Source organism: Pristis pectinata, chromosome 2 (assembly GCF_009764475.1).
Source record: "Pristis pectinata isolate sPriPec2 chromosome 2, sPriPec2.1.pri, whole genome shotgun sequence".
NCBI classification, from domain to species: domain Eukaryota; kingdom Metazoa; phylum Chordata; class Chondrichthyes; order Rhinopristiformes; family Pristidae; genus Pristis; species Pristis pectinata.
Window position 1 is genome coordinate 97,646,496 of NC_067406.1, and position 23,299 is coordinate 97,669,794.

Here is a 23,299-nt window from a genome sequence, read left to right on the forward strand (position 1 = left end):
CTGACAATTTGTCTGTGCACTCATTTCATAATTATCAAATTACTGCATTATAAAAGAATTCTAAAACAGACAAGCAAAGAGGTATGACTGGAGTTGGGGTGCAGAACTCCATGTGATCTAGAGCAAGGTGTGTGACGCATATTCAAAGATCTCCCTGACAATGGGAGAGAGCAAAAATTCCAGAAACTAGGAAAATTAGGAAAGAGCAAATTGATGACAGTGCAACATTACAGCTTTTATTGAGCAGAGTGCTGAATCATTTGGAAGGCATAACTCTTTCCTTCTATTTACACCAATACAGTACTGAAATCACTCTAACCCTGATTTCACTGCATTATGAAAATGATAAACTTTAATATTTATGTATCAAACAATAACTATGTATTTCCTCATGACTAACTGCCATAATCATGAAACAATAGAACTGATGTTTTATTTTTTTTTAAATGATTATTTGTATTTCTGAGGCAGATGAGCTTTTTATTTTAAAAAAAAACGTATACCTGATTGACAGCAAAAAGCCAAAACCCACTTTCCCCTACTAATGCTCTATTGATGTTAATTTTCCATAGAAATGAAAGAAAGTATGAAAGTATGCCTTTAACTATTGGCAGCAAACATAACAAAGCCTAGTTTGGTGAAAGTTGCTTAAAATGTAAAGGTCAGGTCTCCGAAAGAATGAGATAGCAGCTCCTTATACTGAGTGGAAAAGAGATACAGCCATCCATGTCTAATAATAACAAGCACACATATCTTTAAAATAGAAGCTGGTTTAAATATAAGGAAAATAGAACAATTAATAGTGGTGAGTACACGTCAGGCGCACAGCTAGGGAGGCAGACAACAAACAAATAGGAATACAACTTCCCGGTTACCAAGCTAAGGCAAGGCTTAAAGAAACCAGTAACAAGTTACAGCAACAAAAAGAAAATATGATCAAACTTGGCACTTTCCGGGAGCTTGGCAATGAACAGATGCAGTACTTGCCCTGAAATTACTAAATTAAATTATAAAAAATTCCAAGACCAATTTTTTCATAACCAAAGGGGAAAACAGAATCATTTTAAACATGAAAATTTATGAAGTGCTTTCTCATTATTTCATATATGACATGAAGAATGATGTCATGACCATTATGAGTAATGGCAATATTTAATAAATAATAGTCCTTAAGTGCTATCTTTGGCACCAGTGCTGAAGAATGGTATCAAGTTGTCAGTAGAGTTCAATCCTGGAAAAAGCAAGACAATACTCTTACAATGGACTTGCTTCATTATTTTTGCCTTTAACCAATGATAGATCCACTTCAGACTTTAAGTTACATAGAAAACAAAAAAAAAGCAATGCAGAAGGGCATCTCTTGTTCTATGTACTGCAGGTCCTGCAGTTCTTCTCAAAATAGTAGAGTACGATTCATGTAACACCCATTTTAAAATATCTGCAGTGCTGTGCTTTTCCTCTGTATAAAATCCCATGGTGTTCAAATCCCATGGGAACTATAATCACTGAGCACAGTGGAAGGATTGCATCGCAGCAACTGGTTCTCCTGTTTCTCAGGTTTCAACAAAATGAGTAAAAAAAACTCCTTTTTCACACTCCACCTTATCAGTTACTTTGACTGCCATTCCCATGTACCTGACTCTTGAGAATACACATTTAACTCTGTAACAAAATTTATTGAATATCCTTTTATTGTAGTTACTTGACTCTTTTAAAAAAAAATTCTTTTACCTTTTAAAATAATTCATCACTCATCTTCACGATCAGCTGGTAAAAAAAAAAGTGTACAGAGCCACTGTGTTGTTAACTTTACAACACTGCTAATCTTTCTATTAGTTAGGACCAGTGCATTGTAATTAAGATCTAACATTAAAAACTTATTCAAGTGGCTACTTGTTCCCATATTTGAGAAGCTGTGTCACTGACCATAGCAAGTGCTACAGTGTAGACTGATCATCCCTGCCTCCAACCTGGGCTCAGCAAAGTGAGGCCGGACAGATAGCAAGGGATGAAGGTGTACATCAACAAACAAATATAAAACCATGCTCTAAGAGAGACCAAACATTATCATTACAGCTTACTTCGGGGAAGATGCCTGTAAAATGACTCATGGTTCCTACTTTATTGGTGCACTGTGTTTCATATATAAAAAAATTAGCAGTGAGTTTTCAGTGTGGAGGAACTTGAAGGATCATGTCAGATGCATGACGTGTGCACTGATAGCAGAGATTATACCACATCAAGTTTCACAGCACTTCACTGACAAACGTGGTGCTTCAAAAAATGGCTGAATAAAATAAAATGTGAACAGAATAGTTTGTGAACAATAAGCAGTGATCAGATTTTGGATACATCATAAAACACAGTCCCAATTTACACCCCCATCAGCTGTGGCTTTTCAGACTTTGCTATTTAACTGTTCGATTGGAAGATGCAGTTGTAAAGGGTTCTGCAGTCGTCTGAGATCCTCTTCCACCTACAAAATAAAGACACTGGATCAGCAAAAGCCAACAGCATGCATTAAAATTGCACATTTCAAACACAGAGACATTGACAAACATAAATAGAATGCCATGCCAAAGAGGAAGAAAGTAGAATGAATTGCCAAGAGGAGTGAGTGCCTTAAGGAAAAAGAGTGTGGTAGAAGTGTCTAAATAGCAAATTCTGAAATATGCACCCTAAACAGACTAATACACTGTTGCCGATGATATCTGGAAGGAGATGGGGAATGGTGAGGAAGTTAAGTACAAAAGGCCATAGTTGGCTGAACAGAATTTTGTGTGGGTTATAGAGTTGAAGGATATGGATAGCAAGCAATGAGGAGATTTAAACACAAGGTTTTGAGTTTTAAAATGAAGATTTCTGGATCCTGTTAATGAGTTTATACCAACAAAGAAAAAGGGATGAGCAAGCAAAGCAGGATTCTACATGGTTTACACATTACAGGTGGGAGCCTGGCCAGAGGGTTGAGTATGGAAATAAGCAAAGTTTGAATAAGTTTTTAGCAGCTGCAGGACAGAGATGGGTAATATTACAGAGGGTGAAGTATGCAATCTTTCGGATAGGAAGATTGCATACTTCAAGCAGAAATGTTTTGAATAGTCTCAGTTAACTGGAGACAGTGAGCAGAGAGGGATTTGTAAATGATGGGAAGGGACAAAGTTTGTACCGGCTGCTAAAAATCCTAGATTTTCCTATTCCTATTGAGTGATGGGGGAGCAATTTGGTGGTAGTTCTGCCACTCTTGTGGCTTACAAATTTATCCACACAGGATGCTTCAGTAAGGAACATGAAGTAAGTACCTTTAATCAAAGATTCAATCAATGTCAGGATATAAATGAAATCATCTGAAGAAAGAGTGTGGATGACAAGAATCTTGTTTGCAAATGAATAAACAGTCTGGAGGAAAAGCAAAGAGGGGATAGCTGACCTCTTGCTGAGTCCAAGGCAGCTATGGTGGTGAGATAAGCAGACCAGGACGAAGGTTGCCATGACTACCTTTATTGGTCAAACAATTCAAGCTTTGAACTTGGTGCTACCTAACCTCAGCTATCTCTTCTTTGATTTTGTTGTACTTTTCCACATCAAATCTACGTCTTTTGGCACATCGATGAAAGTAGTGAAGTTTCTGTCTGTCTCTTATCTCATTATACACCCAATCCTGAAAAAAATGGACACAATTTAAGTAAACTGTATAAAAATGCCATGTAAAGCAAAAGCAAGATAAAACAGTTACTAGAAATTTTTATTTGTTCACAGGACATGTATACTGCTGGAAATGTTGGCACTTATTATCAATCCTTATTATGCTGAACTGAGGCAGATTAGAGTGAAGTCCATTGCTGGGCAAGGAAGGCCGATTTCCTTCACTGAAGGCGGCTTCTGAATCACATTGGCTTTTATAACAACCCAGTAGTTTCATGGGTCCATTACTAAGACTGGATTTCCTCTTATTTAATGACTTGAATTTAAATTCCCCATCTGCCACAGGACTTGAACTTTTGTTTCTGGAAAATTAGTCCAGATCTCTGGCTACTAAGTCCAGTAACTTACACACTAAACTGTTATACCCGTATCTGAAATAAGAACAGAAAATACCCAACAGGCCAGACACCATCTGTGGAGAGGATAACAAAGTTAATGGCCCTGGCTGAATACCTTTCAGCAGAACCTTTCTGACCAGTTTCAGCCCAATGGCTACTGCAAATCCCCCAACTTGTGAAGGTGAGTGGTAGAATCTGTAGAAAGTCAATAAGAATGTGGGGGAGAATAAAAGAACTGAAATTAGTGTAGGTTTAGTGTACGGAGTCAGTGGGCCAAAGGGCCTGTTTCCGTGGTGTGTCTTTCCATGATTCTATGGCCTGTAATTTTTAAAGATTCACACACATGTACTCCAAACTAGTTTGATTCCTGCTCATCCTTTGAGACTGTGCCATTTAGGTTATATCATTTCTCCTTTTATCCCATCCATTGCTCAATGACTTAAAGCTGGGAACCACTGAATATTTTTCTGAATCTCTCCAAGGTATAACTCACGTCATAAATGTAAGTTCGTCGACACCAACAATTTCATTCTTTTATAACCCAGACACAAATGATGCAGACTTTTGTACATTAATGCACTTTTGACTGAAGAGTTAAAAACAAAAATTACACTTTTAATGTAATAGTTACCTGACGTGTGAGGAGAAAGTATGCATAAAAGACCATAGAACTCCCATATGTGATGAAGTAAGTGACAGGTTCCATAATGTCCCAGGAGTAGACCCACCACGTTAACCAGGCTAATGCTCCAGCTTGAGTGGACATTAGAGCCAGACCTGTCCACATCAATCGACTGGATTTAGCTTCAGCTTTGAGAAATAACTGCGACTTTATCTAGAGGCATGAAAGTTTTAGTTACTCACTGGTTTTCCACAATTGATCCAGCTCCAAGAACAATCATTGCAGTTTGTAAACAATTTGAAATACACATCTATCCTTTACTTTGAAAAATACAATGATGCTGGAGGAACTCAGCAGGCCAGGCAGCATCCGTGAAGAAAAGCAGGTGGTCAACATTTCGGGTCAGGATCCTTCCTCAGGACCTGACCTGAAACGTCGACTGCCTGCTTTTCTCCACGGATGCTGCCTGGCTTGCTGAGTTCCTCCAGCATCATCGTGTTTTTCATCTAGATTCCAGCATCTGCAGTCCTTTGTTTCTCTATGCTTTACTTTGGTTTGGTTTTAGGTTCTACCGTAGAACGCATTGATCCTGACAGCATGAATAACCTCATCCAATACTCCAAATGATCACCAATCAGATGTGTTCTTAATCATTTAATTTTACTACTATGGAGCATACAGTACTCTCTATTTACTGCATTTCATGGCGAGCAATCACACATACTTCAGAGAAGGATTTCATTGAGACATTTTCAGCTGTAGCCCTGAACTAACTCATGGTCATCATCATTGATGCTGAAGCACATCTGTTGCTGATATCATCATTATATCTCATTGCTTGGTGCACAGGTTAATAAACAATCTTTCGCCAAATTGGATTTTTAAAGTGCTTAAGAACAGTTAGCTATAAACTGTTCTAAATCACAGACCTGTTCGAAAATCTGTAGCTGTCCATTTAGATTTTCCAGTTTCTCCAGGAGTTCCCATTCTCTATGCAGCTGGTGATCTTGTATATGTAACGCCACATAAAGCCTATGGATCAAATCTTTTACAGCATCCATTTCTACAGACCGCTCACTGCTTGCGTGATCTACAGTATTGGAAAGAAAACATTCAAGAAAGAATTAACAAATAGTCCAGTCAATCAAATCAGCTGATCAATTTTCCAAAACCACAATATGTGTCTCAACATTTCCAATTAACTTTGATGTTCACCAGGAGCAAACTTACTAAAGAACCATAGAAAAATACAGCACAATACAGGCCCTTCGATCTACCATGTTGTGCTGACCTTTAAACCATGCCTAAGACTATCTAACCCCTTCCTCCCACATATCCCTCTATTTTAAATTCCTCCATATGCTTATCTAACAATCTCTTGAACTTGACCAACTTATCTGCCTCCACCACTACCCCAGGCAGCGCATTCCATGCACCAACCACTCTCTGGGTGTAAAACCTCCCTCTGACATCTCCCTTGAACTTCCCACCCATTACTTTAAAGCCATGACCTCTTGTATTGAGCATTGGTGCCCTGGGAAAGAGGTGCTGGCTGTCAGAGTAGACATTCCTCTTAATATTTTGTATACCTCTATCATGTCTCCCCTCATCCTCCTCCTCTCCAGCATTGCATTTCCACAGGAAAAGTGATCCATTCACAACTATTTAATGAAGATATGGATGGCACCAACTTAGAAGAAAAGGTTTATTATATTGCCAAAAAGAGTTGTAAGCCTGAAGATTGGGAGAGTCCTAGGAAACACCAATGAATTACCAAAACAATTGATAAGAAGGGAGAAGACAGAATATAGGAGTCAACCAACGAGAAAAAGAATTTAAGAGTATCTACAACTTTGTGAAAAGGGTGAGAGATGCAAATGCAAATATGGTCCCTTGGAGGCAGATATAGGAGAAATTATAATAAGGAATAAAGAAATGGCTGAGATATTAACAAATATTTTACATCAGTCTTTATGGCAGAAAATATAATAACTAAGTCAGAGACAGTTGAGAACCAAGGGTCCAAAAACAATAAGGAACTTAATTAATGTACTGTAGACATTAGGGAGACTAAAAACCAAGATAACCTTCTGGACCTGACACTCTACATACTAGGATTCTAAAGGAGATGGTTGCAGAGATAAAAATATAAGAATTAGGAGTAGGAGTAGGTCATCTGGTCCTTCAAGCCTACTCTGCCATTCATCAAGATTCTGGCTGAACTAACACTGCAATGCTATTTTCCTGTGCTATTCCCATGTTCCCTGATACCTTTAACATCCATGGTTCTATTGATCTATGTTTTGAATGAACACATAACTTCACAACCCTCCAGAGTACAAAATTCCAAAAGTTTACCACCCTCCAAGTGAAAAAATTTCTCCTCATCTCCATCTTAAACAACTTCCCCCTTATTCTAAAACTGTGCCCCTGGTCCTAGACTCCTCAACTAGGGGAAATAATGTCCCTACATCCAGAAGAAACTCAAAGAACAAAGGGAAATTGAATAATCGTGAGCAATGTTTGTAGCACCATAGAGTCATAATTATACAGCACAGAAACAGGCCCTTCAGCCCAATTCATCCATGCCGACCAAGATGGCTACATGAGCTAGTTCTATTTGCCTGCATTTTGCTCATATCCCTCTAAACCTTTGCTATCCATGTATCTGTCTAAATGCCTTTTAAACATTTTAATTGTAACCGCCTCTACCACATCCTCTGGCAGCTCGTTCTATATACCCACCACCCTCTGTGTGAAAAACTTGCCCCTCACATCCCCTTTAAATTTTTCCCCTCTCACTTTTAACTTATCCACTCTAGTTTTAACCTCTACTATACTGGGAAAAAGACTGACCATTCACATAAGCTGCTCATGATTTTATATACCTTTATAAGGTCTCCCCTCAGCCTCCTTTGCTCCAGGGAAGACAGCCCTAGCCTATCCAGTTTCTCCTTACAATTCAAGCCCTCAAGTCCCAGTAACATCCATGTAAATCTTTTCTGCACCCTTTCCAGCTTTCCTGTAGCTCAGTGACCAGAACTGCACACAATACTTCAAGTTTGGTCTCACTGATGTCCTGTACATGTGTAGTAACATGATATACCAACATTGCTTTTCAATCTAGCAGGAACTTGTTGGTTCTGAACTTTCCCTATCTCACATTTGGTAATCTTAGGTAACATTGGCCAGAGTACCGCAGTACAATGTATAACATGCACCGAAAAGGCCAACTGAGCCTCAGCTTAATGTCTCACTTGAAAACATCAACAACAGAGCACTTATAAGTATGGGTTATATTACATTAAGCCTCTGGAGTTGGCTCAAATCTGAACCAAGAAGGTTAGCTCACATGGAATCCAGGGTGAGTGAACCAATTGGATACAAATTTGGCTTGGTGGCAGGAGTCAGAGGGAGGTAATGGAGGGTTGTTTTTCAGATTGGAGGTCTGACACCAGCCGTCTACCATAGGGATCGATACAGGGTCAACTGTTTAGATACTTCCAATGATCTAGTCTCCTCTATGGTAAAGAATTGCAGAGATTCACCATTCCCCCTTCCCCCACCCCATAAACGCAAGAAGAACTTCCTACACACCTCAGTTTTGAATTACCAGAATTCTTGGTACTGTCCCCATTTATACCATCATCACTCATTAGGACTTGTGGATTCAAAAATACATTTGTAAAAGTAAAAAAACATTTTCACATAGCATTAGATACTAGATGCACAAGAAGAAAATGCAATCCGATTGCATTTTTTGAGGACAGTGCTGTGGATGTGGTTTACACGGGCTTCAGTAGGACCTTCGACAAGGTCCCACATAGGAGACTGTTTCAAATGGTTACGGCCCATGGGATCTGTGGCAAACTGGATCCAAAACTGGCTTGGAAATAGGGGTAGAGAGTGATAAAAGGGTTCTTTTTGTGGTTGGATGACTGTGACTAGTAATACTCCACAGGGATCGGTGCTGGGACCCTTGCTGATTGCAACATACATAAATGATTTAGATGTGGAAGTAAGATGCATGATCAGTAGGCTTACAGATGACATGAAGAATGGCGGAGTTGTGGATAATGTAGAGGGTAGTCTTAGGCTACAAAGTGATATCAAGTAGGCTGCGAAATGGCAGATGGAGCTTAATCCTAATAAATGTGAGGCGATGCATTGCGGCATTACTAATGAGGCTAGGATATACACCATGAATGATAAGGTCCTACGGAGTATTGAGGAACAGAGGGGTGCATGTCCAGAAGGTAGTAGCACACGTAAAGAATGTGGTTAAGAAGGCACATGGGATTCAGGCCTTCATTAGTTAGGGCATTGGGTACAAGAGTAGGGAGGTTATGCTTCAACTTTATAAAACATTGGTTAGACTTCAGCTGGAGTAATGCATGTAATTCTGGTCACCACGCTATAGGAAGGTTCTAATAGTGCTAGATGGGATGCAGAGGACTTTCACCAGGATGTTGCCTGGGATGGAGTTTTAGTTATGAGGAGAGACTGGGTGTGCTTTCCCTGCATTGGAGGTCAGGGGGGACATGACTGAGGTATATAAAATTATGAGAGGCATAGATAAGGTAAACTGTAGAAAGCATTGAATAAAACTAGAGAACATTGCTTCAGGGTAAGGGATAAGAGATTTAGAGTGGATCTGAGGGGGAACTTTTCACCCAGAGAGTGGCGAGTAACATGGAATGCACTGCCAGAGCGAGTGGTGGAAGCAAAATCACTGACAGTATTTAAGAAGGGTCTCAATGAGCACTTGAATCACCTCGGCATAGAAGGCAACGGATCAAGTGCTGGAGGGCAGAATTAATATGAATGAATGCCCACTGACTGGCATGGACGTAGTGAGCTAAATGGCCTGTTTCCATGCTGCGTGACTCTATGAAAACCAAACTGTTAATTAAATGAAATGATAATGAGGCAGTGAGCAATATGAATATACAGCACACAGCAGGGGGAAAAACTGGGATGGATCTGAATTGAACTGTCACCAATTATTCTTCATATGCAATAAGTAACTAGAATACATATTCAAATTGCTGATGGTACACAAATTGAACCAAATTACATGGATGTAGCATCCATAAGCTCTTTAGTTCTGTCACTTATAGAGGTAGACCGAACAACAGAACACCTTTTGTTGAAAGCAGTAATCTCCCAACTAATGTCTATGCCAAGTACAGTGAAAGTCATAACATATGTGCCCTTACACTTCTACATTACGATGTGAAAATCCATATTAAAACTGATTGGAACTAAACACAACAGGACACTGAAGATTTTTTTTAAACTTTCTTAAATACCACACATTCATACCAGTCAAGAAAATGCAGCACGGAGAATGCAGACATGATATAATAGTTCAGATGCTGCTTTCTAAAAACTGGTAGCAGACAGAATATTTGTGTTTAATGATTTCATTTCAGTCATATACTGTACACTCAGACCTTGTTCTAGTACTTTACCAGACAGATTGTGGGCAAGGATCACATGAAGATGCCACAAGATGCAAGGTGAGTGAAGTGAGTGATAAAACTTTTGATGAATTAATATAATCCAAATACATTCATAAAGATAGAAATAAGTACAGCTCTGGTTCACCTATGAATAAAGTTGGCATTTAACGCAAACTGTCTTAAGATTAGAGCCTTGCCTTTTTGGTGGGTGAACTTAGAAAGCACTTTCTTCCTTACACAATGTGTAATGGAAATCTGAAACATTCTTCCCCAAATAGCACTGGATAGGGGATCAATGGAAATGTCCAAGACTCAGATCAATAGTTGATTTGGATCTTAAGGGAGATGAAGTAAAGGCAGATAATGTAACTGAGATTCAAAGTAACCAGCTGCAGAGCACAGCTGCAGCTCTGCCTTCAATACAATAATACCAAGCAAGCTTGTCACCAAACTCCGAGACCTAGGACTCAAAATCTCCCTCTGTAACTGGATCCTTGACTTTCTAACAAACAGACCGCAATCAGTGAGGATAGGCAGCAATTCCTCCGGCATGATTATTCTCAACACTGGTGCACCTCAAAGCTGCGTCCTCAGCCCTCTACTCTACTCCCTATACACTCATGACTGTGTGGCCAGATTCTGCTCTAGCTCCATCTACAAGTTTGCAGATGATACCACCGTTGCAGGCCATATCTCAAACAGTGATGAGTCAGAGTACAGGGAGGAGATAGAGAGCTTAGTGGAATGGTGTCATGACAACAACCTTTCCCTCAATGTCAACAAAACTAAAGAGCTGGTCATTCGCTTCAGGAAAGGGGGTGGTGTACATGCACCTGTCTACATCAATGGTACTGAGGTCGAGAGGGTTGACAGCTTCAAGTTCCTGGGAGTGAGCATCACCAACAACCTGTCCTGGACAAACCATGTGGATGCCATGGCCAAGAAAGCTCTCCAGCACCTCTACTTCCTCAGGAGGCTAAAGAAATTTGGTTTGTCCCCTTTGACTCTCACCAACTTTTACTGATGCACCACAGAAAGCATCCTATCAGGATGTATCACGGCTTGGTATGGCAACTGCTCTGCCCAAGACCGCAAGAAGCTGCAGAGAATTGTGGACACAGCCCAGCACATTACGGACACCAGTCTCCCCTCCTTGGACTCTGTCTTTACCTCTCGTTGTCTTGGTGTAGCAGCCAGCATAATCAAAGACCCCACCCACCCGGGACATTCTATCTTCTCTCCTCTTCCATCGGGTAGAAGATACAGGAGCCTGAGGACACATACCACCAGACTTAAGGACAGCTTCTACCCCACAGTGATAAGACTATTGAACAGTTCCCTCATACAATGAGATGGACTATGACCTATGACCTCATGATCCACCTTGTTGTGACCTTGCACCTTATTGCACTGCACTTTCTCTGTAGCTGTGACACTTTACTCTGTACTGTTATTGTTTTTTTTTTACCTGTACTACATCAATGCACTCTGTACTAACTTAATGTAACTGCACTGTGTAATGAATTGACCTGTAAGATCGGTTTGTAAGACAAGTTTTTCACTGTACTTCGGTACAAGTGACAATAAACCAATACCAATAGCAACAGTTGGGACAATTTATGAACCACATACAGTAACTGACATAGAAAGGGACATCTGCTGTGTTAACAAAAACTTGAGCTAAGTATACTTGAACATTGAGGTAGTTTATTTTGGGATGACTTTTAAAAAATAATCAAACAATGGTAATGAGACAGGATTGAATCTGATCAGAAGGTTTTTGCTTTCTTACAAGCATCCTTTAAAGAAAAGAGGTGTGACAAAGATCTCTGAATATCATGAATAAGAATATCTTGACCAAACCAATGTCAAGAAGCTTTTCTTACCTTTATGCGGTGGTGTTACAAAATACTTTGTCTCATTAATAACTAATTGAAAGTTATTTGTTAGCAGAACTGTCATTGGTGTGGAGGCAGAAACTCTGGTGCCATCTGCAGGCAGACAATAAAAGACTATTAAAAGTTATGGGAAGAAAGGCCTGTAAACTCTTAATGTCTCTCTCTCACTCTTTATTCAAGATACAGCAGTCAGTGCCAGGCATAAACGACATCAGTAATAACAGCAAGAACAGTAGTGTTGAGCCTTCTGTTGGGATGCAGTACCACAGCCCACAACTTCATTGAGACAAAAGTATTCCCAACTCCCACAGCTGGTTGGTATTCACCTTGGCAGAATTCTTACACTAAATTTACCGAAACCAGAGCATCTTTGTATCCACTCAAATTTGCTTTTTAATTAATGAAAGTTAGCACATGATTAGTAAGATCTGAGAGACATACCTGGTTGACAAATGACCATGTGGTGATGCTAATCAATTATGTACATTGCACCAACCCAAATTTTTACAGACACGGAATTTAATTTATAAATTGAGAAAATGTTACTGATTGCATATTTACATCTACATGCCATTTCATGATGAGGAGCAATTTTTCTGTTAGAGGATGCTACTTTATTAATGCAGATTGGTTCAGCTATCTCAACATAAGGGTCAAGAAGTTATGTTGCAGCTTTATAAAACTCTGGTTAGGCTGCATCTGGAGTATTGCAATTCTGGTCACCCCATTACAGGAAGGATGTGGAGGCTTTTGAGAGGATGCTGCCCGGATAAGGGGGCATGTGCTATAAGGAGAGGCTGGATAAACTTGGGTTGTTTTCTCTGGAGTGGCAGAGGCTGAGGGGAGATCTGATAGAAGTTTATAAGATTTTGAGAGGCATAGATAGACAGCTGGTATCTTTTTTTCTAGAATCAAAAGGTCTAATAATAAAGGGCATGCATTTGACGTAAGAGGGAGAAAGTTCAACGAAGATGTGTGAAGCACATTTTTTTTTAAGAGAGTGATGGTGCCTAGAATGCACTGCCAGGGGTTGTAGTGGAGGCAGATATGATAGAAGTGTTTAAGAGGTTCTTAGACAGGCACATGAATCTGCAGAGAATGGACGAATATGGACAACGTGCAGGCAGAAGGGATTAATTTAATTAGGCATCAATAGCTTAATTAGTTCGGCACAACACTGTGGGCCGAAGGCCCTTCCCTGTGCTGTACTGCCCTGTTCTACGTTCCACGTTCACACAGTTGACAAAGTTATATAGTACGAGTTACTGTACTGAAAGTGTGAAATCAGCACTTGGTATTGGGAGTGGCTGTTATTAAGTAAGCCCACTTCTGACATGTGAGAGTCATTAGTCAGCTAATCAGAATTCAGGACCATCATGTTCCTGAGTAAGAAAGACAGGGATAGCAAGGCTTGGGAACCTTGGATGATGAGATCATGCAAATTTAGTCACAAAGGAAAAGGGGGCATATGGAAGGTTTAGAAGGCTGAAACTAGACAGGACCCTTGAGGAATATAAAGGAAGCAGGAAAGGACGTACAGGAAATCAGGAGAGCTAAAAGGGGCCATGAAATGTCCTTGGCTTGTAGGATTAAAGAGAATCCCAAGGTATTTTGTAGATGCATGGAAAACCACAGGGTAGCTTGGGAGAGGGTAGAACCACTTAAGGACAAAGAAGGGAATTTATGCCTTTTAAAACTTTTATTTATACAGCACAGTAACAGGCCCTTCCGGACCATCGACCCCATGCCGCCCAATTACACCCATGCCAACCTACTAACCAGTATGTCTTTGGAATGTGGGAGGAAACCGGAGCACCCGGAGGAAACCCATGTAGTCACGGGGAGAACTTATAAACTCCTTACAGATAGCAGTGGGAATTGGACACTGATCGCTGGCGCTGTAATAGCGTTACACTAACTGCTACACTACTGTGTGGCCCAATGCCTGGATCCAGAGGAAGTGGATGAGGTACTAAATGAGTACTTTGCAACGGTATTCACCAAGATGAAGGACATGGAGGACAGCGAGATCTGGTAGGCGTATGCTGATATTCTAGGGCACGTTGATATCAAGGAGGAGGTGGTGTTGAGGCTTTTGAAGAACATTAAGTTGGATAAGTTACCAATACCTGACGGAATCTATCCCAGGTTACTGAGAGAGGCAAGAGGGGACTTGAGTATATTGCTGGGGACTTGACAGAGATCTTTGTATCCTCTTTAGTCGCAAGACAAGGTCCCAGAGAATAGACAATGTAGTCCTCATTTTAAGAAGGGCAATGGAGACAGACCAGGAAATTATAGGCTAGTTAGCCTTACATCAGTGGTAGGAAAATTATTAGAGAAGATTCTTGGGGATAGGATCTATTCACATTTGGAAAAGTAGGGGCTTATTAGGGAGAGTCAGCAAGGCTTTGTGCTGGGGAGATCACATCTTACAAACTTGACTGAGCTTTTTGAGGAGGTGACAAAGGTAATTGATGAGGGCAGGGCAATGGATGTTGTATACATGGACTTTATTAAAGCTTTCCCTCATGGTAGACTGATCCAGAAGATTAAGGCACATGAAATCCATGGACACTTGGTAGATTGGAGGTAGAAGGTAGGGGTGGAGGGGTGTGACCAATGGTGTTCCACAAGAATCAGTGCTGGAATATATGACTCAGATGAAAATGTAGATGGGTTGGTTAGTAAATCTGCAGATGACACAAAAATTGGTGGAGTTGCAGACGGTGAAGAAGGTTGTCAAAGGATACGGCAAGATATAAATCTGTTCAGATATGGGCAGAGAAATGGAGTTTAATCTGTGTAAGTGTGAGGTATCTTGTTTACCATAGGTGTTGCACTCTGGAAGGTTAAATGCAAGGTGAAAGTACACAGTTAATGGCAGGACCTTTAACAGCATTAATGTACAGAGTGATCTTGGGGTGCAAGTCCATAGCTCCCTTGAAGTGACAACATAAGTAGACGGGGTGGTAGAGAAGACGTATGGCATAGTTGCCTTCATCGGTCAGGGTGTTGAGTATAAAAGTCATGAAGTCACGTTGCAGCTGTATAAAATTTTGGTTAGGTCACATTTGGAGTATTGTGTGCAGTTCTGGTCACCACATTACAGGAAGGATGTGGAGGTTTTGGAGAGGGTTCAAAAGAGGTTCCCAGGATGTTGCCTGGATTAGAGAATATTAGCTATAATGATGGGTTGGACAAACCTGGATTGTTTTCTCTGGAGCATCAGAGGCTAAGGGTTGACCTGATAGAAGTAAATAAAATAATAGTAGATGGTCAGAACTTTTTTTTCCAGGGTGGAATTGCCAAGTAGTAGAGGACATAGTTTTAAAGTGAGAGGGGGAAAGTTTAAAGGAGATTTCCGAGGCAAGATTTTTTTTTACACAGAGAGCGATAGGTACCTAGAAAGCGCTGCCAGGGGAAGTGGTGGAAGCAGATATGACAGCAATGTATAAGAAGCATTTAGACAGACACATGAATGGGCAGCGAGTGAAGGGATATAGACCATGTGCAGGCAGATGGGATTAGTTTGGATTGTTATCTTGGTCAGTACAGACATTGAGGGCCAAAGGGCCTGTTCCTGTGCTGGACAGCTATCTATGTTATCTATGTTCTATGATAACACAGTTATCTATGTTCTAAGGTAATGGTAGATAACTTACAATCAGAAAAGGAGAATTTATAATCGGAAATAAAGAACTAGCAGAGCAATAAAACAAATGCTTTGGTTCTGTCATCATAGAAGAGGACACAACAAATTTCTGGAAATGCTATGGAGCCAAGAGTCTAAGATACTGAGAAGGACAAATGGTATTCATTGCTAGAGGTTTTGAGTACAGGACCAAGATTGTCATACTACAATTGAACAGGGACTCAATGAGAACACACCTGGAGATTGTGCACTGGCTTGGTTTCCTCAGAGTTAAGAAAAATTAAAAAATAAATCTCATTGAAATATATAAAATTCTGATAGGGCTCAACACTCTGGATGCAGGCAGCATCTGTCTGCTGGCTAGGGATTCCAGAGTGATGAGCCACAGTAAGAGGATAGCAGCAAGACACTTAGGACTGAGATAAGGAAAAATTTCTACATTTAGAGGCTGGTGAAACTGTGGGAAGAGTTGCTAGAACTACACCGGAGGGTTTAAACCAGTTTGGTAGGGGGTAGGACCCAAAATACAGACAAACTGCCATTAAGTTTGTTTGGGTTACAGAAACTCGCCCTTCCAGAATTCACAAATCACTACCCAAAAATCTGAAATAAGGAATTTGTGTGGCGAAAAAAAAAGTAAACACTCTTAAACGGCCCCCTGCCCTGAACCAGCAGCTCTGGTACCATCATCATTACTGTTGAGAGAAAAACATCCTGTAGAAACGCACCTCCACTTATCAGAAGAGATTCAATGGGAAATAGGGTTTCACATCAGGGAAAATCCAGATATGGACTGTTTTCTAGGAACACATCCCTTCCAGAATAAGGGGATTGCCTGCAGTAGTAAAGGATGACTGAGGGAATCCATTAGCTGGTAAAGGGATGTCTGGCAAGTAGGAGGCTTTTAAAAGTGGGATAAGGATATTTGAGGCCAGCAAGTTCCTGTCAGAGTGAAGGGCAAGGCTGGCAGGATTAGGGAACCCTGCTTGACGAGGGATATTGAGACTCCAGTCAGGAAAAAGGAGGCATATATCAGGTATAGGCAGCTGAAATCAAGTGTGTCCCTATATACAGATGTGGCTGTACACATAAGGGGGAAATTAGAAGGGCAAAGAGGGAACACGAGCTATCCCTGGCAGATAAAGTAAAGGAGAATCCTAATATTATTAAGATATATAAAATCTATTAAGAGCAAAATGATAGCCAGGGAGAGAGTAGGTCCTCTTAAGGATGAGTGTGGTTGTCTATGCGTGGAGCCACAGGAAATGGATGGGGTCTTAAATGAATAATTCTCATCTGTATTTACTGTGGAGAAGAATGTGGAAGCTAGTGAGTTCAGAGAAGAAAACAGTGATATCCTGAAGCATATTGACGTTATGAAAGAGATGGTGTTGGCAGTCTTAAAACACAAAGTTAGATAAATCCCTGAGGCCTGACCAAGTGTAATGCAAGGATGTTGCCTGGACTAGAGGGCTTGAGTTATCAGGAGAGATTAGATATGCTGGGACTGTTTTCTGAGGAGCAAAGGAGGCCAAGGGGTGACCCTTAGGAAGGTTTATAAAATTATGAGGGGCATAGATAGGGTAGATAGTCTGTTTCCCAGGGTAGAAGCATCTAAAGCTAGAGGGCACAGGTTTAATGTAAGAGGGGTAAGATTTATAGGGGATCTGAGGGTAAAGTTTTTCACACAGAGGGTGGTGAGTATATGGAACAAGCTTCCAGAGGTTGTGGTAGAGGCAGGTACAATTACAACATTTAATATATTTGGACACATACAAGGATAGGAAAGGTTTAGAGGGATATGGGCCAAACACAGGCAAATGGGACCAGCTTAGCTGAGTATCTTAGTCAAGTTGGACTGAACTGAAGGGCTGTTTCTGTGCTGTATGAACTATGAATCTATGGTATTCACTAACACAGAGTCCTGTAGAGGTTAAATGACTGAGTATTTAAGAAGGGGATAGACTTCCAGACACAAAAAATATCAAGAGGCATGGAGTGAATGCAGGAATGCTCTGAGATATTGGATCAGTCACATCACTACCGAATGGTGGAACAAGTCTGATAGGCCCAATGATCTACTCTGCTCTTCTATGTGCACAAAAAAACAGAAGCAGAATCTCTCTACTCATATGTAAATGTTGCTTTCAAATGTAGTGATTAATAATCACCTTCTGAAAAGATTGCAATATTGTCGATGCCTTGATCCTCATTCTCTACGTCCTTAAGAAAGTCTCCGACATTCATCAACAGTGGCTTCACAATAAACTGGCAGCGCTCATTTCTGGAGGGGAGTATGATGGAGATTACTGTAAACCCATTCTTGTATTCAACAGTCACCTCTGGAAAATAATAGCAAAATTCAGTCACTAATTGCACTTTCACTGCATTAAACATATGATGAAATATGGTTGCCAAATGTATCAGAACCATATAAACAGTCAGCTTTTAGTGATATGTTTGTTTTGTAATATCTCTCTCTCAATCTACATCACTAAAAACAGATTGTCATTATCACATTGCCATGGAACTGACTGCTGTATTCCCTACATTACAACGGTAACAACACGTCAAAAGCACTTAATTTGCTGTTGGTTTTGTAATTCTAAAGCTAACTTTACAAGAAATATACAACCTTTCTCACATGAAATGGGGGGGGGGGGGGGGGTGAGCCGTGTTCAGAACTAAGTAGATTGATTGAACTGTAGGTTTTAAGATTTGTTACATCTGATTACTTTCACAGCCCCAAGTCTAGCTACCCTTTCCTCCATCATAAGGCCTAATTTAGGGGTGCTTTTTGCCCAAAAGATATTTTCAGCAGGACTTATGTCGCATCTTTCACATTCTTCTCAGATTATTGAATAGAATGGTTATAGCAAATTAAGTGCTTTTTTTCTTTCTATGCTCCTTTCAATACTACCACTCAGTCCCCTGAAGAACTACTACTTTTCCACTAGGTTCATTGTTATGCAATAGAATTCTTCAGGAATGAAGCAAGTGCAGAGTGAAGAATATCATGAGATGCAGGCATCAGTGATACTTCCAAACCAACTGAACCTGGTGTCCTACAACACAGTTCTGCCCTGCACATGATCCCTGCGATGACCAATCTAAATTAACTGATTGGCACAAGGGCAACAACAGTAGGAAATCTTTATTTGTAATAAGAAAGCTTTTTTTAAGTAATGTGCCACTGAACTAGAATACAGGATTATTAAAAGAAAAATGCAGCCAAATCTTCTGGCTAGATTTTTCACCACCGTCAGTGATTATAGTGTTGCAACAAGATACAAACTTATTAAATCATTCAAAATACAATTGACCTACCATCAGATGAGACTAGAGTGTTGTAAAAGGTCACTGTACATGGTCTCAGGCGGAAGCACGATTCTGAGCCCTTTTGCTGCAGAACATAAGAGATTGTACATGAGACATTTTACAGCAAATGCAAAAGAAAGTAAACTCTTAGCTGCTAGGGTTAGAGTGGACTTTTGATAGTTTATGATTTAAAAAGTTATTTAAAATTTGGAAAGAGTAGTAGAACAGTAATAAAAAGAGAAAAATCATCTTTGATCATCAATGAGACATAAATTAGATGGTCTTCTTTCTGACACCAATCTATTGCACAGAGCAGCTACCATCATCATTTTGCAATGGTCAAGAAATCAGTATTGCTATTTCAATCGCTGATTATAACCCTTTTTCTTATACACCTTGGTGCATTATCCTGTGACTTCTGCCTTGCTGATCATTCTGATCCATGCATTAGTCCAGGAATTGTGGCACTTAACTGTATCAAAGCTGATGATGAGGGGTGGCTTGTCACAGAAGATTGCTGTGCCCCCCTCCCGTGTTTTCTATCAGCTCCATGGCAACCTTTTATGTAGCTTTTCTGTGGCTGCTATGTGGGCCTTATGATCTGATGACCTAGCCTGCAGTCAGCAAAACAACAGTGCAGCATTGTGTGCAGTCCTAGTCACCACATTCAGGAAGAATGTGCCCAAATTCAAGCATTTCAGTTATGAAAAGAGGCTGGCCATTCAAACCTGCATCTACCCTGTTGAGTACTGAATTCTCATTCTTCTAAACTTCAGAGTGTACATGCTGAGTTTCTTTCTGTGTAGTTGGAATTAATATTGCTTAACCTTTCCTCATACAACATAACTGGGATCACAAGAAACAATCTGGTGAACCTTCGCTGCACTCTCTTGCAAGTATATCTCTTCTTAGGGAGGGAGACCATATTTGTATTCCAGATGCACTCACCCTGTATAGTTGCAGCAAGATATAGCTACTATATCCTCTTCCAATAAATATTGATTGCTTTGCTAATTATCTGCCAAACTTGAATGTTAACTTTCAGTGATTTGTGCACAAGGACACTCAGATCCCTCAGAATTTCAATCTCTCACAATTCTATTCTTTTACCAGAAAGGATTCCCTCACATTTTCTGCATTGTGTTCCATCCACCACTAGATGGCAGGCAAATCCAACCCATAAAAAATGTGATTATTGTGCTTTTGGAGTTCAAGCTTCAAAACTTTCTTGAAGGAAATACACAATTTATTTACTACTGTTTCAGTATTTACTTTATCATTGGGTCAAAATCTAGCAACATTTCAACCCTTTGGGAGATGAGGGTTTTAACTCTTTGATTATGCATTGAGAATAGGCCTGTCATGGACCTGTTGGTTAAGATGAATACCATTAAGGCATTCCAAGTTAAAATATCGGGGAAATTGAAATTCTCTGCTACTACTACTCTATTATATTTACACCTCTCTGTGATTTGCCTATATATCTGCTTCTCTGTCTCCTGCTGACCACTTAGAGGCCTATCGTACACGCTCTACAAAGTGATCACCTCCTCCTTGCTTCTAAGCTCCATCCTTGTAAGCTAGTTCATTAACCCTCTGGGATATCCTCCCACTTTTCTGCAGTAACGGACTCCTTGATTAATTTTCAATGCGACTTTTTATATCCACCCCGCTCCTTACCCCATCATGCCTGAAAGTTTATACCCTGAAACATGAGATGCCAGAATTGCCCATTTTTCAACTATGTCTCTGTGATACCAACAATATCATATCCCCAAGTGTTAATCACCACCCTCATTACTTGCCTTATTTGTCAATCTCCTTTTGTTAAAACATTCTTTTCAGTCTTGCATTCCTGTCATGTATGCTCCATCTACAAGGCTGAGTTAGTCTTCCTTCTAATAAATTGCTGCTCCTCACCCCCTATTGTAATCTGTTAGCTTTGTCAATCACTTACAGAACCTGCAAACTAGCCTTTTGTGAATCATACACTGGGACAACCAGATTCTGCTTTCCATCTCAAGGCACCAATTGGAGTTATCACCATTGCCAGCAAGCACGGTAATGTAGCGGTTAGCATAACACTATTACAGCACCAGCAACCCGGGTTCAATTCCGGCCGCTGTCTGTAAGAAGTTTGTACGTTCTTCCAGTGTCTGCGTGGGTTTCCACCGGGTTCTCTGGTTTTCTCCCACATTCTCAAGATGGATGGGTTAGGAAGTTGTGGGCATGCTATGTTGGCACCGGAAGCGTGGTGACACTTGCGGGCTGCCCCCAGGACGCTCTACGTAAAAGATGCATTTCACTGTGTGTTTCGATGTACATGTGACTAATAAAGGTATCTTATCTTATCCTCAAACTAATACTGAGTATCACTATTCAATAGCACTATTCAATAGCAATCACTATTCTCCAATGATCTGGCAATGTCGTTTGCATGCCTGACACCAGACTCTCGAAACAAACACTCTGCTCCATGCTCTATCACAGCAAGAGATTACCAGGTAGATAGTGGAATTGACTCAAGGATGTTCTCAAATCCTCCTTGAACAAGTCCATGTTGAGAGCAAACAGAAGCCCAGCTTAAACAGATGGAGCACACCACCCTCCAAAGTACCCACCCACACCTCCTGCCCCACCTGTGGCAGAGTGCGCAACCTCACAGCCACCTCAGAACAAGTCATCCTCCATCCTGAGGGACTGCCTGAGAAAAGCCAGAATGCTGCCATCATATTTTCATACAAAATAGAAGAAACCATTTCAGCCCATCAAGTCTAAGCCTTTTGTTTAATTGTCCAATACCATTCATGGCAGGACTTCAAAGTCTTGATTTGATTCTTTGGTTGTGAGACCGCTCAATTCTATCTATTAAATGCTGTCTTTGCTGTTTTGCACACAATGTTGTCTAGTATTGCAGCTTCACGAGGCTGGCATCTCATCATTTTTAGATATGACCAGTGCTGTTGCCAGCATGCCTTCTGCAGTCTTCACTGAACCCAGGGTGGACACCATGGCCTGACAGTAATGGTAGAGTGAGAGATATACCCAGACAATGAGATTGGATTTTGTAGTGTCTATTTCTGCTGCTGTTGATGGTCAACAATGCCTCATGGATGCCCACTTTTGAGCTCCCAGATCTGTTTTGAGTTGTCTCATTTAGGATGATTATAGTACCACACATGATGCTTTGTGTGACGGTGAAATTTTGATTCCAAACGGACTGCATGGTTCGCAACTGTTGTGGATAGATGCATCTGTTAAGGTGGATCAGTGGGACAACATCAAGGAGGTTTGGCCATTGTGTTGCTTTACTCACTATCTGCCACGTACAAAATCTATGAGCCACATCATCTTAGACTTGTAAGAACACAGAAAGAGGTGATTTAATAACTTAAAAATAATGACAATCTAGGCTGATGGAATGAAATGACAATGTGGTGGGATTTTAGTTCTAATACATTGCCTCACGTCATCAACTATCTTTTGTTCACGGATGGAAAATTACAGATAGTCAACGGAACCGTTCAAGGCATTTTCTTCATCGCCTGGCTAAAAATCATCAATAATACACATCCTTTCCTTCCTGTAACTGACAGCATGTCAGTCACTATTGACATTGTAATCAAATAGAAGTACAGATGGCCGTTACACTGAGCACATGCTGTGGACAAAATTGTTACATTTTTATTACCCAAGATAAAACATTTTAAGATAGTTTGGCAGAAAATCTCTTCCAGATAGATTTCTTGATTGAAGAATTGGAAAAAAGGGTATCTTAGTGTTAGTGAAACATAAGTGTGTGTGTGTGTGTGTGTGTGTGTACATAAAGTTAACTTGCTGCATATTTAATTACCCCCACCACCCCCCAGGAATTAATATAGCTTCAGCCACTCAACTGGAAATACAGTTGTTGAAATGCAGTATTTCCACTGTTAACAGCATCTTTAAGTTGTATGGAAGGGTGGGTTACCAAGTTTGCAGACGACACAAAGATCAGTGGTGTTGTGGATAGCGTGGAGGGCTGTTGAAGCTTACAGAGGGATATTGATAGGATGCAGAGCTGGGCTGAGAAGTGGCAGATGGAGTTCAATCCAGAGAAGCGTGAGGTGGTACATTTTGGAAGGACTAACTCCAAGGTGGAGTACAAGGTTAATGGTAGGATTTTGGGCAGCGTGGAGGAGCAGAGGGATCTGGGGGTTCATATCCACAGATCACTGAAAGTTGCCTCACAGGTGGATAGGGAAGCTTATGGGATGTTAGCTTTCATAAATCGTGGGATCGAGTTTAAGAGCCGCGAA

The 23,299-nt window shown here is 40.5% G+C and overlaps 1 protein-coding gene across 2 annotated transcripts in view; it reads right to left on the reverse strand.

Moving 5' to 3' along the window:
* Positions 1–214: 214 nt before the first annotated feature.
* Positions 215–23,299, reverse strand: part of LOC127567509 (calcium uniporter regulatory subunit MCUb, mitochondrial-like) — an 85,024-nt gene continuing 61,939 nt past the window's right edge. The window contains exons 2-8 of one of the 2 annotated variants that reach the window (XM_052010492.1): positions 19,011–19,086; positions 17,855–18,025; positions 12,017–12,121; positions 5,595–5,755; positions 4,675–4,878; positions 3,545–3,661; positions 215–2,476 (exon numbers count right to left, since the gene is read on the reverse strand). In XM_052010492.1, coding sequence (XP_051866452.1) covers positions 2,399–2,476; positions 3,545–3,661; positions 4,675–4,878; positions 5,595–5,755; positions 12,017–12,121; positions 17,855–18,025; positions 19,011–19,086 — 912 coding nt within the window. In that variant the 3' untranslated portion in view covers positions 215–2,398. The remainder of the gene's footprint in view (positions 2,477–3,544; positions 3,662–4,674; positions 4,879–5,594; positions 5,756–12,016; positions 12,122–17,854; positions 18,026–19,010; positions 19,087–23,299) is intronic. The other variant, XM_052010493.1, reaches the window with a different exon arrangement.